Source organism: Thunnus albacares, chromosome 22 (genome assembly GCF_914725855.1).
Source record: "Thunnus albacares chromosome 22, fThuAlb1.1, whole genome shotgun sequence".
Classification (NCBI taxonomy): domain Eukaryota; kingdom Metazoa; phylum Chordata; class Actinopteri; order Scombriformes; family Scombridae; genus Thunnus; species Thunnus albacares.
Window position 1 is genome coordinate 14,105,786 of NC_058127.1, and position 13,392 is coordinate 14,119,177.

A 13,392-nucleotide genomic window follows, 5' to 3' on the forward strand; every position below is an offset into this window, starting at 1 on the left:
TTTGTGTGGATCAAAATTAATTAATTAATTAATTAATGTCAACATGCAACAACTACATATCAACACACCTTATTAGCAGTGATGTATAAATAAATAAATTATATATATATGATAATTTAATAAAAATAATATAATAATAAAGTACTTACAGCTAATTAAATCACTCAGATTCTCTCAGCCTGAAGCTGTTTGTGTGAACATGTAGAGCTGACATGCTGTACATGTAGAACAGCATGTACATAGACAACGTTGATTAAATATCTCCCAAAATCAGTTTAGTTTCTTGCCTGTGGTGTGAACCTGCAGTGCAACCAGTGCATGAATCACTTATCGACAATTACAACATTCCATGTACTGAAAACCGTGTTTTTTTCGCCAACGTGAAAGTTCGCCAACTTTCACATCATGAGTTTGTGATCCACATCCAGTAAAAAGGATAAAATGGGTGACGGAAAAGATGCTATGATGATGTCTTGTGTCATTACAGAACATCCAAAGATTTATTACATCTTAGACATATCATTTGTCATTGGTCTATCAATATCATGTCATCTGTGTTAAAAATGATTTATCTTTTCACTCATGCTGCAATAGGAGCTTGTTATCTGAAACAGGAATATTTCACTGGCCACAGAGAATCAAAGATACATATACAGACAAGTTCCTTAAATCCAAAGCAACGTTCATCTGAGAGTTGATATAACACAAGCACCGAGCTAGTCTTTTTTTTTTTGTATTTTATTTTTTATTTAAATGTTAAAAAATGTTTAGACCACTTTACAACATACATTCTAGCGGATAAAAGTTGGTTTACATGTGATGATGTGTAAAAGTATACAGATGGAATTGAATGCTACATTTTTAGTCTACATCTTTGCCCTCCATCTATTACTAGTTACAAAATAAATTCACTTGTATGTTTTCAAGATTAGACCACAGAAAAAAATAACAACTCAGTTATAATTATTTGGTCAACATTTCCTAGACACCGATGACCTGCGTGGTGACCACTGCGGTTGGCTGGTTGCCCCTGACCTTCAGCTCCCGATTCATCTGGCACCACACGCACGGGTAACACCAAGTCAACTGACAGCAGTCTTCACAGCACGAACCCTGCAGGGAGGAGAGGAGGATAAGTGCAAGAAGTGAGTGAGATGAGTGCTGAAAACACTGTCACTTTCAGCATTTTTCAAAATTCACTCAATTATTCTGCTCGATTTTGGTCTCAACCACCTGCTGCATCTAAAAAAACTGTTTGATGAGACTTGTGAAACAGAGAAGTTGTGTGAACACCAGCCAAAAGAGATAAAACTCTCCGTACACGTTACACCTGCTTTCCCCGGAGCATTACATCTCAGCTGCCGTGACAACAATGAAGCAGATTCAGAGGGTATTTGAATAAATGAACATTTCCTCCTCCTCCCATTTGGTTTGGCCTTTAAAAATAATCCCAGAGCCCAAGTTGTCCTGTTTAGAACGAGCAACAGTCCAAAAACACAAAGATACTCAATTTACTGTAATATGTGACGAGGAGAAGCACCAAAAACCTATGTTTGGCATCCAATTAATCAACTGTTGCAGCTCTATATGTTGCATACATTTCACATAAATTTAATAGCCTGACCAATAAAAGACAAGCAGCCACGTTGGTTTATGTAATAATACTCTTCAGTTCTTCTCCTCTTACTGCAGAATGATAGGGTGCAGATTAAAAGTTGACAAAATAGCCCAATAAATTATAGCGTGGTTGTCAGTAAGAGTCACACTAGAAGGCTGTTCATTGAATTAATCTCCAACTTCATGATATTCTCATTTAATAATGTTGTATTCTTCATCTTAGTTTTACAGAAATAAGGATTTGCGTGTACACCTGGGTGATTTATTTATTTAAGTGAGTCTGTTATTTGTATTTTGCACTGAAATCTATAAAGAAACTATGAAAATGAAAACAAAAGGTTTAAACATTTTATGCGTAAGGTGGAATAAGTAAGTAATTTTCTACTGTAATGGATACATTTTCGCATGATGGAGAGGACAAACAATTTATGTTGATGTTCCATCAGCTGTTATTTGAGAAGGCTTCACAACGCGCCTGTGAAATATTGAAATATTGGGTAAAATTAGATTTGTTTGTTCATGTAAACCAAGACTACTCATTTGTTTTTTTGTTAACTATAACAATGTTTGAATGCTATGAATGCACCAGCTGTCCACAGTGGTCCACGTTATGTGCAGTACACTGTTCCTCATTTGACTAGCATCACCACTAAAACTATTTTTTGCATACAGCTTTACACAGGTCCAGGAATCAGTATACAATACATGTAGTGATCAGCTTAAATAGAAAGTTTTATGAGCCTCAAACAACTTCATAGATTTTCATTTTATGATGAAACTTTAGGGAATACTCAGGAAAACACTTGCAGCAGTGGACGAGGCACATCATCTCAGAGGAGAAACTTGCAGAAAAGCTGCATCTCACAGCTTCTCTCAAGCATTTAAAATAATGCACTGATTGCTCCAAAATGAACTACAACTACAGCTCCCAATCTGATTTGAATTGATTAAATTCTTGATGAGTTAATTATCAGATAAACATCAATATTGTATAAAGCGCTTGTCAGATTTTATACTGGGAACTTGAATTTCTTCTTACTTCACAGGTAAGCAAAAGATATGTTCGAAAACGTTACATAAAGCGTCGTTAATGTAAATGTCGCCCATTTTTTTGATGTGCTGAAATGTTACTAAAAATGCATTGATCTCTCGACACCCCTGGGTGCCGCAGCAGCAGTTCATCTCCCCTCAGCATTCTTGCTTGGCCCAGCTTCAGGCCAAAGTCTCTGCCCCAGGTTCCAGCTCAAACCACTCACCACTAGCCTAGCCCCTTAACAACAAGTTAATAAAAATAAGTAAATTTAAAAAATATATATAATGATAATAATAATAATAATTAGAAAAAAGAGAATCTTACAGGGATGCCATATTTGTCTCTAATGGAGGAGCGGAGAAGGCAGGAAACCACACAGCAGACGTCCAGAAGTGGCAGGCAGCAGCACCAGCCATGCTTACTGGCTGTCTGACACTGCATGCAGGGGAAACACCAGAGACCGCAGCAACCTTTAGGGCAGGAGAGACAAAAAAAAGAATATACAAACTTTGACTTTATCAAACAAGACATAACATTGAGCTACAGTACCAGTCAAAAGTTTGGACCTTCCCAGTGTTTCCTCTATAATTGTACATGCCCGGTGGGCCACTGGGCCGACGAGAACCCTCTGTACGACACAGTTTGGAAACGTGAGTCAACCTCTGTGTTGTTGCCTAGGAAACTCTTGAAGTGATGTGAGTGCCACTGCTATCAGAGTCCCTTTAAATTACTGCAGAGTGAGAGCGAGAGCGTATGAGATGCAGGTTTGCTAGAGAAAAAGACGGACAAATATATCAACGTTTTTCTCCAAAACTTTGGAGCCAAGAAAAAATACAGATGGGGAAGAAGTAAGACGGTTTATTTTTATGCAATAAATGCAGCTTATTAAGTCATCCTCTCCTCGTGACCACTTTGTTTTAAGTTTTGAAATATAAATTGCGCCACCTGACCAAAGCCGACTGCACAAACATGCCATCCCACCTGCCTCGTCTCTTTAGGGTTTTTTTGGTGCAAAAAATTCTAGGGGAAACACTGCTTGCCATTCATTTGAATGAGAAAAGTATGTCCAAACTTTTGATGATTACTGTAAGTTTTCAGATATATCTATCTCACCCGTGGTTTGAGCATCATCTTGCAGCACAACAGTCTTCTGTTGAAATTAACTGACCACAAAGTTTATACTGATAATTACCACAATACAGCAGCAGTGAAACTAACTTCTCTATGTTTGAACTATGAAGTAGAAAGAGGAACTGATTTCATAAATTCCTTTTAATAAATGTTCGTTTACTGGTCATGAGGAGCACTACTCATCCTGTGAAAACAGCTGTGTGTCTTCTGTGGCTCTGGAGAAGCTTCATCAGGTCTGAGAAAATAACTAAGCAGCAAGAGTCTAATAAGAAGCTACTGGTTACTGTATGGAAAATAATCCATAGTAGGGACTAATAGTCAGGATATCTTGGCCTCTGCTGCTTTGATTATTGAGCATTCCTTTTTAAGGGATAACACTGCTAGTATTCCATATTTTTCTTATTGTCAACAAATCCCATGGAAAGACAACAAATGTTAAACCAGACAGCACTTGCTGATAGGATCACTTGATGGTTTTGGTCTTTTCACAGGATTTGTTGACAATATGACAAATAATGAACGTCACTTCTCCTTAAGATCTGCCTCTCGAGAGTCTCTAACTTTATGGAAATGCAATACTGCATTTCTGGAGAACGCCTTAAAGTTTGTTAACCTCTCTGCTACTATTTATTCAAAACAAGCATCATGTAACCAAGGTTACTCACTGGAGCGTGAGTTGAGAGATAACAGGGAATGAGGGGAGAGAGAGAGATAGGAAACAACTGTTACAGGGATAGTCAGTTGGAGTGTGTATAATGTGAATTCCTATAATATTAAATGTTAATCTAATTTTCTGTAGTGGTCCCAGTAATATTTGTTATTAAAGTGTACTGAAGTAGCACATCACATGACATGATTAAGCAACATTTGAGCCAAAAAAAAGGGTTAGAAATGCAGTTGCAGGAACAATATGTTCCACTCATGTCTTGGGATGTTTGATTTGAAACAAACTTACTTAATTTGACCACCACCTGCTCTTTCATCTGCTTCTATCTGCGGATGTCTGTAAACAGACGGTCTCATCCATATGTTTACGTAGGATTAGCACGCTAGGCTAACAGCCCATCAGCTGTGTGAGTTAATATCCACGCTGTGACATCTTTCAGAGCACACAAACACCATGAACTCACCTGTAATCTGCCAAGCACAGTGCTGTTAAGCCAGAAACACCGTGCCTACACCTTTTTTTTATACTATCACCTATACACAGCACGGCATGGCTATACTAACAATGCTAACTAATTGCTAGCCAGTACAGGCTTGTAAAATGGATCCGTCGTGTTTCTTTGTATCCATGAGTTGGTGCTCCTGTAAAGTGTCGGAGCCTCCGTGTGAGATGCTTCAATCAGTAAAAGTGTGTTTTTGAAACTTATTTCAGGGCTCCGCTGTAAACGCCCCCTGAAGATGTAACTGAAACTGTTCGCACCAATTCATTTTCATTCAGAGCAACGGCCAATAAGGAAACACTGGGCCAGCTGGCCAATGGTATAACTTCATCACTCAGTGAGTCAGTCAGTCAGTGACATCAAGGGTTATAGGTCCACGGCATTTTGAGCCTCATCTTTAAAGCCAACCTGGATGATAAGTTAAAAAATTAAAATTTTGGAGCATTTGCTGATGATCATGTGATATTTTTGAAAGCTTCAGAACAGCTGCTTAATGGACCTTGTGGTGAGATTGTTCTCTCAACAGTTTATCCAGGAAAAGGTTTGGTGGTGGTTGTCTAATCTCAGATCTCAGCATGGAAACCATGACGCTCAGCGCCACTATTTTATATGCACTGTGTTCCTCATTGTAGTCATGTAGCTACTGACATTTTAGAACATTTTGGTTTATACAGTGGGTTGAAGAAGTTCTTTGTAGTGATAAATGGCACAAATTGGTGAGCAACTTTAAGAGTGTTTGTTGGGTTGACTTACAGGTGCCCATATCATTGCAGCAATCGCAAAGGCCAGAAGTCCATACCGAAGGGCCGTGGGTGGTGGTGGTGGTCACTGCCACCATCTGAGCTGGCTGCTGGTAGACGGCCATGCCTGGAGAATACAAGACAGACGTTGAGAAACTGATAAGGAAGACAGGGGACCACTTTATGCACAGGACGTGCTGGATTATGATCAAGGCTTGTCTATGTTTTGTTGATCCAGGAAGCAAAATTACAGAAAACAATCAACAGATTAATCGATAATGAGAATAATCGGTTGCAAACCTAGTCTACTATAATAGATTAATACCATGGGAGTTTTTACATGGTATCCTTTTAATATCTTTGGATGCATTCGGTTGTTGTGCTTTATGGCAGTTTACATTATTTCTGCAGCAATGTGATGAAGTATCTTGATTTGATATGGTATTTCGTTTATTGATTTACTTAAAAAACGCTCTTTCTTCACTGGTTTTTCCATCAGTAATTTTCAAGTTGATTTTGCAAGAAAATAATTAGCTATATCTCAGCAAATGTTGATGTTATATTGCAACATGTGATTTAATATATGTTGGAGGATTTTATCCACACTGCTCTTCCCTAAGATTTGGTAATGTTCAGGTGTCTGCATATTTTGGCACATATACTGTATTTAGTGAAGTCTTTGACTTTAAATGTGGGCTAACACCACAAATATCACTGTAAGTTACATGGCTAGTAGTCTTACATTTAACTCAAAACACATTAAAAATGCCAATTTTTGATTCACAAAAAAATGTCCAATGCAATAGCGTCATTTTTTTCACTTAAATTACTGTCCTTAATTACAGCTTCCATCATTAATTGTGTTTGAGAGTTTACAAATATGCTAATTAGTTACCAAAATAAACCTAAGGTTAACTTTAACTTTTAGCTAGCTTTGCCAAGTGTAGCAGTAGCTTGAAGATTCAAATACAAATATTCAACAGCTATGTTTTATATAGGCCTATAATTTCTTAACTGACTTATTATGACAATTTAAGCCCTATGGAGTTTCTCAGATAGTTACTTTATCCAATAGAAATCACAAAAATCACCGTGTGCAGCAGCGCTTCAGCTAGTTAGTTGCATACGTTAGCTTAACGGTTCAGCTAACCGGTCATTTTATGCTTTAAAATAACACCTTTAAATTGAGCATTTTCCTCATTTTGTTCCCTAACTGACTGCTTAGTTTTAAAATATCCTACTAAAAATTAAGAGCTTTTGCATTATAGCTTCATCAGCTAACGTTCATCTACCATATAGCTTTAGTTTAATAGTTTAGCATCAATGTTTTATGAGTCTGAGGAAAATACTCAAATGTATTTTGTGAAACGCAACTCATTGTCATGGTTATGAAAAGAGGAACCGAAAATCTCAACAACGGAAACTGCTATCTAAATGTAGCGGAAACACAAAAATGAATCAAACGTATCTGTTAGTTAGTTTGTAAAAGGCTCAAATACAATATGTTGCTGCTGTTAATGTTAATGTGGTTATAAAGGTTGGTTGACCACTGTAGGACACGACTCACTGCATTAACTGTCCTTTTTACTTTAAGCTGCGAGTATTTCATCAACTGCTATAGCTGCAAAAAAAAAAAAAACAACAACAACAACAAAAGAGCCAGCTAAAGTGAATTCGAGTGAAATAAACCAAAGATATCTGGCTGAAATAATATAATTTATATCTACCATAAGCGGTATTATAGTAGACCACTAACGTTATGGGCTTGAACATCAGCCACTAACTTATAAATACTACAAATGATCCTATTCAGGATAGATAAAGAAACCATTCTTACCTTTTCTCTGGGGTCCGTAAGCTCAGAAAGAACTTTTAAAAAATAAATTAATAAAAACTGAGAGGACAGTGTGGTGTGTGCGGCACGATGTGTGAACTGACTTTCCTTTCTCTGGAAACGCCCACAGTTCAGTAGAAATGATTCTTTGCCAACGTGCCAGTGAATAGTTAATTTACAATAAGTTAGATTAAGTTATATATATATATATATATATATATATATATATATATATATATATATATATATATATATATATATATATATATATATATATATATATATATATATATATATATATAATAAAAGACAAAAAACCTCAAATGCATGAACATTAGTGCAGTTGTAATGCACCACAAACTATTCCCTGTGTAAAAATGTTTTTTAAATGTCATTAAGTGCCTCTGGGATTATTATAAGCATACTGGATCAAGGACTGACAGAACTATAAGGCAGAGAGGACGCAACATAAAAACATGAGTAAACAGGAAGTGTGTTTGATATTGGTGGTATTGATATGATCATGTTGTATTGCCTTTGAACACTAAATTGTGCTTAACTTTTAGAGTTTTCCTGCGTTTATTCTTATTTGTGGTGGCATTTTTTTTACCCTGTTTATTTAGAGTATAATTAATTATTGGTTAGTTTCTCAGAACAAACAGCCTGAACATGTGCCAAACTTCTCTACAGAAATGAGTAGAGAAGTTTTGCATGCCAAATCAAGATACAAGACAGTACTGAAATTGTGAGTGGAAAATGTTTCACTATATGAGTCAGAACAAGTCAGTTAGGCTTTAACACTACTCTGGTAATGCATCACCATAGTCTACCTGGAGAGGTGGGTGGAATTCTGCAGTGTTGTTACAAGAACCTGCAAAGCAGGTTACAGTTTTCTCCTGCCACATTGGTGCCACATTATTTCTACATTAACTTTATTTTTGTTCATCCACAAATAGGCGTGTTTGCATACGCTTTCTAATAGAAGGACAAATGTATGCACCACTCTGAGTAATGTCACACTATAGCGACCCTGTGAGGCTTTGATGATCATTACACATCAGAAAATTAAAAAAAAAAAAAAAAAAAAACTGTTGGATGGATGAAAATTTTGAGATAGACTGCTGCTCTTAAGTGGGGTAAAATTATAGTTTAGCCTGATGGTAGCGTTAGATGAAAGGACAGGACATGGATGCATTACTAAACGGGGGTCTTAAGGGCCAGAGGAGCCGCTGAGCCACCCACACAGGTGATTTTAATGATATCACCTGATTAGGACAGTGTAGGTGTATACAGACTGTGACATTGACATCTCCTTGACAACCTGTGCAAAAGATCTAATCAGCCAGAATAAGTGAAAACACCTGTGTGGGTGCAGTGGTTTGGATATTTCCTTTTGGGGAGTCAAAGTGATCGGTGGAAAGTCCTAACAAATCTTCATTTTGAACATGTCATAACAAACATCATGACATCTCAAGGCGGGGGGTCCCAACCACAAGGCCTCAGGACATTTGATACTGGCAAAAAAGCTAAATAGTAATAATTATATTTTATCATAGGCTATTTTGGCAGTAAATACCTTGAACCTGGTGCAGTCTGTCATGCCTCTCTCCTTCTCTCTCTCTTGTGCATGTTCTCTGTCTGCCCCTCATCACAGGTTGACAGCAACTCATTTCACCTCCCAGAGAGGGCACATCTTGGGCTACTACATGATTACTTCTTCAATCTGTATGACATGTCTAGTTTGTGCTATTGGCATCTACAGACCTTTTTCACAGAGGGCATTTTGGCACTTTTCAAAGGAGGAAACACTCAGGTGCATTTGATAACATTAATGATGGCTGGGTCCCATTTAGTTTTTGCATGTGGGTTCACCGGTAGGTCATTGCTTGTGGACACTTGAATGGAACTGAGCCATTGTTAATTATTTAAGTTCCACCAGTGCTTTTCAGCTTGAAATTACAAGTGACTCAGTTTTCTGTCAAGGTCCCATTTGCACCAGAGTCTGTGAACATTCATCCTCTTTCACTGAAGTAACCCAAAGAGCAGCAACATAGCCTCAAATTTATCTTAAAACAACAGTCAGGTGCCCATATGAACACTGAAAGAGGTTTTCCTCGCTGTACTCATTCCTCCTGTTCATACTAGCTATTAAAAGATCCCCTTCAAATGTGCTTTCAATGTAAGCAATGGGGGCCAAAATCCACAGTGTCTACACAGTCATTTTGAGCCAAAATGCATTTAAAAGTTTATCTGAAGCTTATATGAGGCTTCAGCAGTCTGAGTTAGTCATGTCAAGTGGATATCTGCCACATTTACAGTTTGTTTTAGCATCAAATTCCTTCTTTCTGTTTTCTCAGACAGTGTTTCACTGTTGAGCTGCAGTGGAAGTATAGTAACAAAAAGAGGAACCCTGGCACTAAACAGACTGTAACACTGATAGATATCTGCTTGATTTGACTAATTTGGATGGCTGAAGCTTCATATTAGCTTCAGATAAACATTTTTGTACAGAAGGAGGCTCCTGGATTTTGTCCCCATTGTAAATGCATTATGAGGGGATCTTCTAATGGCCAGTATGAACAGGAGGAATGATTATGGCAAGAAAAACATGTGTCAATGTTTATTTTGGCACCTGACTGTTGTTTTTTCTCTTTATTTTTATTGCTTTTCCATTACAGAAAGATCACATACACAAAAAAACACAAGAAAAAGAACAAACCAACAAACAACAAATTCCTGTGACATGTTCAGTAATTCATTCTCTTATCTTGTCATTGACATGTAAACATCGTCCATCTCTCCCATTTCTCTCGATATCATTCCTCTTGGGCTCTTATCGTATGAGTTCACATTTTCATATCATATATTTCACTCACAATTTTCAGCCATTCATCTTGTGTCGGTGGTTTCATCTCTTTGTAATAGCTTCTTACAAGCTGCCAACAAAACCTTCAGCAAATATCCATTTTCTCTTAACACAATATCACCCGTCATATTACCAAAGTACACTACTATACATGATCTATATCATAACCCAGAATTTTTATAATAGCTGTATGAACATTTTCCCAAAACTGCACAGTTTCAGGACAAATTTATTTGTAGACTGTTGTGTTCTCCAAACATGCAACCAATCATCTTCTGCAGTATTCAAATCTAGTTCCTTTTTCAGCTTTACATATAGTGCTGTGTTTCCTCTTCTCTCCATTAGGGGCTGATATAGTGTCGATATTATTCTGTATTTCTTTGAATTGTAAACTCCAGTAATGGTTCTAATGACTCCATTTTCATCTATCTTTACATTGTGCTTTATTTCTCTGTCATAAAAGTTCCTTAATTGCAGATATCTAAAGAAGTCCTGTTAATTTAATGTATAGTTCTGTTTTAGCTCCTGGAAACTCATGACAGTCTCATCTTTTATTACTGTGCATAATGCTGTTATATCATTTGGAATCCATTGTTTGAACCTCTGATCCAGAGTGCCTGAGATAAAAATGTCTGTCATAGGTATCAAAGTAGTCTGAGCTCTTTCTCTAATCTATATTTTCATACTAGATTAAACCACAATTTTAATGTAAATCGAGTGACACTATCTACCTGTTCAAGTAAATCCTTTGCTGCCTCTCTGTCTCCAATGAGGCTTTGAATTTACCTTCCTTGTACTATCAGAGCTCTAGATTTTTCCATTTTGCTTCATAGTCCTTAGCACAATAGTAAATTACTGGTCTAATTTGTGCTGCATGGAAATATTCCCCAAGGTTTGGCACTGCTCTGTAACATTTCAAATTTGACTCTTGGCCTTTGACCATTTCATATAAACCTTGAAATAACTTTATCCCAGGCTCGAATTGTTTCTCAGGTATCTCGATTGGTAATGACTGAAATATGTAGAGGAGTCATGGAGGTATATTCATTTTTATAGCATCTCTAATTGGTTAATTAATATAGGGAGGCATGTGTTCGGGTCCTCTAAATAACAGATCACATCGTCAGCAAAGAGCCCAATGATATGTTCATCATTCCCAACCTTTATCCCTTTAAGGTCTTTAGTCTGCCTGATTACTTGTGCTAAAGGTTCTGGGTTATTTCAGGGCCTGGTGGACTGCTCAAATATTATATTATCAGTCAGACTGGCCATTTACAGTACTTTTATCCTTGCAGTTGGTTTTTAGTAAAGTGTTTTAATATATTGGATGTCCTTGCCATTTAGTCCAAATTTCTCAAGTACCTGATACACAAATATCCAGTTGACACTGTCAAATGCCTTTTCTGCATGAAGACTTAAAGCTGCATTGATCTTTTTGTGTTTAAAATGTTCGAAGATTTGTAGGGTTATCCTTATATTATCTTGTGTTTGGTGTCCCTTAATAAAGCCTGTCTGATCTACGATGTCATTCATAAAGTGTTCATATCTTTTTGCAATAATCAAGGTATACATCTATGTTCAGTATTGATATGCATCTATAACCCAAGTAGGTCTCATTGTTCCTTCCCATAGGAATTATTGATATTATAGCTTCCTGGTGGGAGTTCATTGTGTTCAAGTGTATAATTAAATGAAGACTCAAGTAGTGGTATAAGTTGTTCACTGAATGTTTTATACCACTCAGATGGTAGTCCATCGCTGCCAGGGGACTTAAGTGTTTTTAGTCTACTTATTGTTTTCTCTACTTCTGATTTTGTAACAGGTGAAGTCAGAAGGTCATTCTGATCTTTCTCAGTTGCTGGTAAGTCCAATGCCTTTAGAAAAGCTTTCATTCGGTCAATATCAGCAGACAGAGGCTGGCTATACAAATTTTCATAATAGTTCCTGAAGATAGTTTGAATCTCTTTGGGTTTATAAACTAGTTTGTAATCTGATTTGTGAGTGTATTGTTTCTCTCATCAATTGTCCTATTCGCCTGTTGTTTTCAGTCTTTTTGCTAGTAATCTAGTTGCTGTGGGCTCCACCTCATAGTAGGATTGTTTTAGAAATCATATTTTCTTTTCTATCTCTGTGGTTAATAATCTGTCAATACTATCCCTAATTTCTTTAACTTTTGGTAGTAATGTGTAAGTCTGCTGTATTCATATGTTGCTCAGTTTCAAGCAGTTTTTCCTTTTCCTTCTTATAAGCTTCTTATTTAGCTTTTTTGATAGATGCCGTCTTAGTAATAAGCTTTCCTCCCATGACTGCTTTAAGAACATCCCACAAAACTCCCCATTATCATTTTCATCTGTCTTTTCTTATCTCTTCAACCACAGATCCAACGTTTATTCATAAAAATATAGTCAGTTCTGGCATAACTTTTATTAGGAGCTGAGTAATGTGTGTAATCCTTTTTAGAGGGATGCAGTTCTCTCCAAAAAGTTTTTCACTGTTAAGTGGGGCATAAACATTAACCAATGTCACTTTTTTATTTTCCCAGTGTTCCTTTCACAATAATTTATCTTCCCTCCTTATCACTTAATCAAGATTGGTGGTTAGTCTGCGTCCGTTGGGAAAAGGGAGGATGTGTTATGTTTATGGTTTCAGAGATCAAGTGGGTTTTGTTTTCCATCTCACGTTACATTAATGGTGTTGTTTTATTTTTACATGTTTATGTTCATTTTATGTCTTTTTTCACATGAAGCACTTGGTGCGTGTAATTTCTTATGTTGTAAAGCACTTTGAGCTGCAATGCTTGTATGAAAGGTGCTATACAAAATTAATTCATTGTTATTATGATCACAGATTTCTTTAGTACATTCAAATTTCAATAAGTTAGGTTGAGTATGGTCACACCTCTTCCACAGTCGTGGCAGAATGAACTGTAGAAGGTATTTGCATAACCAAACTTCTTAACCGTCTCATTTTCCTGCCTACATAAATGTGTTTCCTGTAAACATATA

The 13,392-nt window shown here is 36.8% G+C and overlaps 1 protein-coding gene across 3 annotated transcripts; it reads right to left on the reverse strand.

Moving 5' to 3' along the window:
- Window positions 1-387: 387 nt before the first annotated feature.
- On the reverse strand, window positions 388-9,291 carry ponzr1 (plac8 onzin related protein 1). 3 transcript variants are annotated; one of them, XM_044341894.1, is made up of 4 exons: window positions 9,098-9,291; window positions 5,701-5,814; window positions 2,975-3,120; window positions 388-1,113 (listed from the first exon to the last, which is right to left on the reverse strand). In XM_044341894.1, the coding sequence occupies exons 1-4, from the start codon at window positions 9,189-9,191 to the stop codon at window positions 982-984; spliced, it is 486 nt and encodes a 161-aa protein (XP_044197829.1). In that variant the 5' UTR covers window positions 9,192-9,291; the 3' UTR covers window positions 388-981. The 3 variants fall into 3 exon arrangements, with proteins under 3 accessions (XP_044197829.1, XP_044197830.1, XP_044197831.1); XM_044341895.1 differs by lacking the exon at window positions 9,098-9,291 and adding an exon at window positions 7,525-7,636; XM_044341896.1 differs by lacking the exon at window positions 9,098-9,291 and adding an exon at window positions 6,779-7,035.
- Between the last annotated feature and the right edge of the window lie 4,101 nt (window positions 9,292-13,392).

Excerpts from the sequence above, each read along its gene's own strand:
- ponzr1 (XM_044341894.1), bottom strand. The coding sequence starts at position 9,191 with ATGAGTTGCTGTCAACCTGTGATGAGGGGCAGACAGAGAACATGCACA. Across the intron at positions 3,121-5,700 it reads CTGCAATGATATGGGCACCT|GTTGCTGCGGTCTCTGGTGT; the intron begins GTAAGTCAACCC and ends CCTGCCCTAAAG. Across the intron at positions 1,114-2,974 it reads GAGACAAATATGGCATCCCT|GGTTCGTGCTGTGAAGACTG; the intron begins GTAAGATTCTCT and ends TCCTCCCTGCAG.